General features: G+C 36.0%; 1 protein-coding gene across 2 annotated transcripts; it reads right to left on the bottom strand.

Moving 5' to 3' along the window:
* LOC107618695 (dormancy-associated protein homolog 3) lies at positions 101 to 2222 on the bottom strand. 2 transcript variants are annotated; one of them, XM_016320831.2, is made up of 3 exons: positions 2000 to 2222; positions 1442 to 1611; positions 101 to 600 (listed from the first exon to the last, which is right to left on the bottom strand). In XM_016320831.2, the coding sequence occupies exons 1-3, from the start codon at positions 2118 to 2120 to the stop codon at positions 487 to 489; spliced, it is 405 nt and encodes a 134-aa protein (XP_016176317.1). In that variant the 5' UTR covers positions 2121 to 2222; the 3' UTR covers positions 101 to 486. The 2 variants fall into 2 exon arrangements, with proteins under 2 accessions (XP_016176317.1, XP_016176318.1); XM_016320832.2 differs by having other exon boundaries at positions 102 to 600; positions 1447 to 1611.

Consider the following 2765-nt stretch of genomic DNA (forward strand, 5'->3'; position numbering starts at 1 on the left):
ATGGACTAAATTAAGTATTAATTCTATTTATTTAAGAAAATTTATTTATTTATTTATTTATTTTCATACTATAAGGGTAAACAGAGAGGAACCACAGATAAACTTTGGAAAGCTCTATGTACATAGCATGATATAATATCATACACCACTACTACACCATTATAATTCCATATTTACATCTTAAGAAAAAACATCAGCACAGACAGTTAAGCCTATTAGATGCTAAACCACACACCTAGGTACCTCGCATGAACTCTCGCAGGATCTCAAACTCCTAATAAGTAGTATAACCACATTATTTATCTACCTACATATATTATTATATAAAAAATAAAAAATATAATACAAAAGGGGGAAAAGACCACTATAAACAAAACTGGATGGAGCAAAGGGCCAAAGGAAGGAGAAAAAAAAAAAAGAAACATATCTTCAGTCATCAGTTCACTCATCATCAAGGGAAGATCGAAGAGGCCAGGATCTCTCATTTCATTTCTCACACATCGAAAGGAGAAGTAGTGCTTGATCTGTTTTGCCCCGCTGCCTTCTCGTACGCATCTGAGGTCGACCTTCTTCGAAACCGAAAGGACTCTCTACTTCCTCCTGCAAATTCATATACACGTTATATATATAATCTAAGAATAAATTACACGTTAATTAGCAGAAAAAGGAAATATATAATTTTGTTTCAGCATATAATAAAGATGGGTATATTAATTAATTACATCTAACAAAATCTGAAGTTGCGTCCATGGAAAGGAAATTATTCAATGAATATGCTAATTATATGTAGTCATGTAAATATTAACATTCATTTATACATGGATAAGATAAGCACATGGTGTACGTCCTTTTCAATATCCCATCTGCATAGCTAAAAGGAGACAAAAACACCCTTCCTAAGTAAGTAGTAGCTTTAGCTTTTTATATATCACCACCACCACCCGATCCATTTATTTTATAAACAAAATTATTGACGCGCCTCGCAAAAGGACAATATTACCCCTGTGGCCCTTACGTTACACAATTCTAGAACACCCGTTACACACTCGGCTTCATCAACAAAGTTTTAAGAAAATCAAGGCCTTGGGAATTAATACAATCCACAACATACTAATAATATCATCGAAGAATTTAACTAGCACTATATTTATTGTGTAGGAAATATATAAAATTTTAAAAGAATCTAATAAGTAATTTTAACTAAGATATTTGTTAGTAAAATACTAAAATCTACAATTATGTCATCAAATTAACTAAACATGTTAAAAACTAAAAATAAATTAAACATATATTTAGATGTAAATAGAGACCACTGATTTTGCACGTAATATTTTTTATAATTGTTACACCGGACCACCGAATTATCCTAAAGTCTAAACTATTTTGGTATTCCAATAATAAATAAATCAACAATATAAAAAAGTACAAATATGATAACGACCTTACCGGAAAACGGAGACACCGGAGGAGTAGAACCGGCGGGAGAAGCCGGTGCGGATCCACTCTGATTCTGGTAGCCAGGTGGTTTCACGATCATGATACTACGTGTCACTTTCACCGGATCCTCCGGTGATTCTACACCGTACGACCTCACGTTCCCCGTCTCCGATTCTGATCATCAACCAAAACCAAATAAAACGTCAATATAACGCTTTAGGTGTGCCATATAGCTCATAAATTTTCATTTTCATTTCCAATAATAATATATACGTCAAAATTTCTTCTTCAATGGATCGTGACGTCAAGCAAATTAAAATCAGGCTAAGTGATTGTGAATTTTGTGACGATGACCGTGAAAAATTCAGATCTTGATCTGCAAGTTTCAAGGTCAAAAGCATAAATCGAGCAAAGGTTTATGCTATATGGTCCATGATAATTAATAACATGCTTGTTTAGCTTGTTTTGAACAAGCATGTTATAGCTTGTTAGTACTCCAGATTTCTATTAGATTATTGTTGTTAATAGTATTATTATGATCTATGTGCAGTTGTGTGCGTACCCTTGCCGGTGCCAGAGGCAGATCTGAAAGCGAAGGTGTGGTGCTTTCGGAGCTTGCCGAGGCCGTTGTCCGGCGGAGGACCGGCGACGGTGTCGTCCCACAAGTGGTCTAGGAGGCCCATAGTGTGAGGCTTAGCGTAGTTGATTAGAACCCAGTGAAGGGGAGAGAGAGTAACTAACGAAGCAGTTACCAGGTTTCTGGAGTATTTGAAAACGCAGCCTGGGGGGTTTGATATTTAACGAGGGGAGTAAATACGAAGCGTTAAAGATCTAGCGGGTGATGAGATTCTGATTTGATCTGAGCCGTTGGTTCGAGGGATGGTGGGAGATATGACGTGGATGGTGGATCTGGATTCTGCTAGAGATAAGGTTTGAGAGAGGAGAGAGTACCACGTGGGCCCCCGAAAATATGGGGATTCTAAAGAGGAAGGGGGTGACACGTGACGTTGCTTTGTGTGTGCGCGGAACGGGGACATCACGTGACGGGCCACTTTCGTCTAATTTGTTTGTTCCGAAACGCCCACGGCTTTTATCCGAAATCGAGTAAAATGGCCTTTGTTTTTGTGTTATTTACCTAAGATAACACTGCTTTGCTTTATAGTCCCCTCACACTCTCTAAACTAACTCTCATCCTCTCATTCTTATTTCTGGTAAATAACAAAAAAAGTAAAAAGAGTAAATTATTGTTTTATTAATTTAAAATATTGATAAATTTATTTATAATAAATAAAATTAATTTTTTATTTATAAAAAATCAACAAAGGTAG

Source organism: Arachis ipaensis, chromosome B09 (genome assembly GCF_000816755.2).
Source record: "Arachis ipaensis cultivar K30076 chromosome B09, Araip1.1, whole genome shotgun sequence".
NCBI lineage: Eukaryota > Viridiplantae > Streptophyta > Magnoliopsida > Fabales > Fabaceae > Arachis > Arachis ipaensis.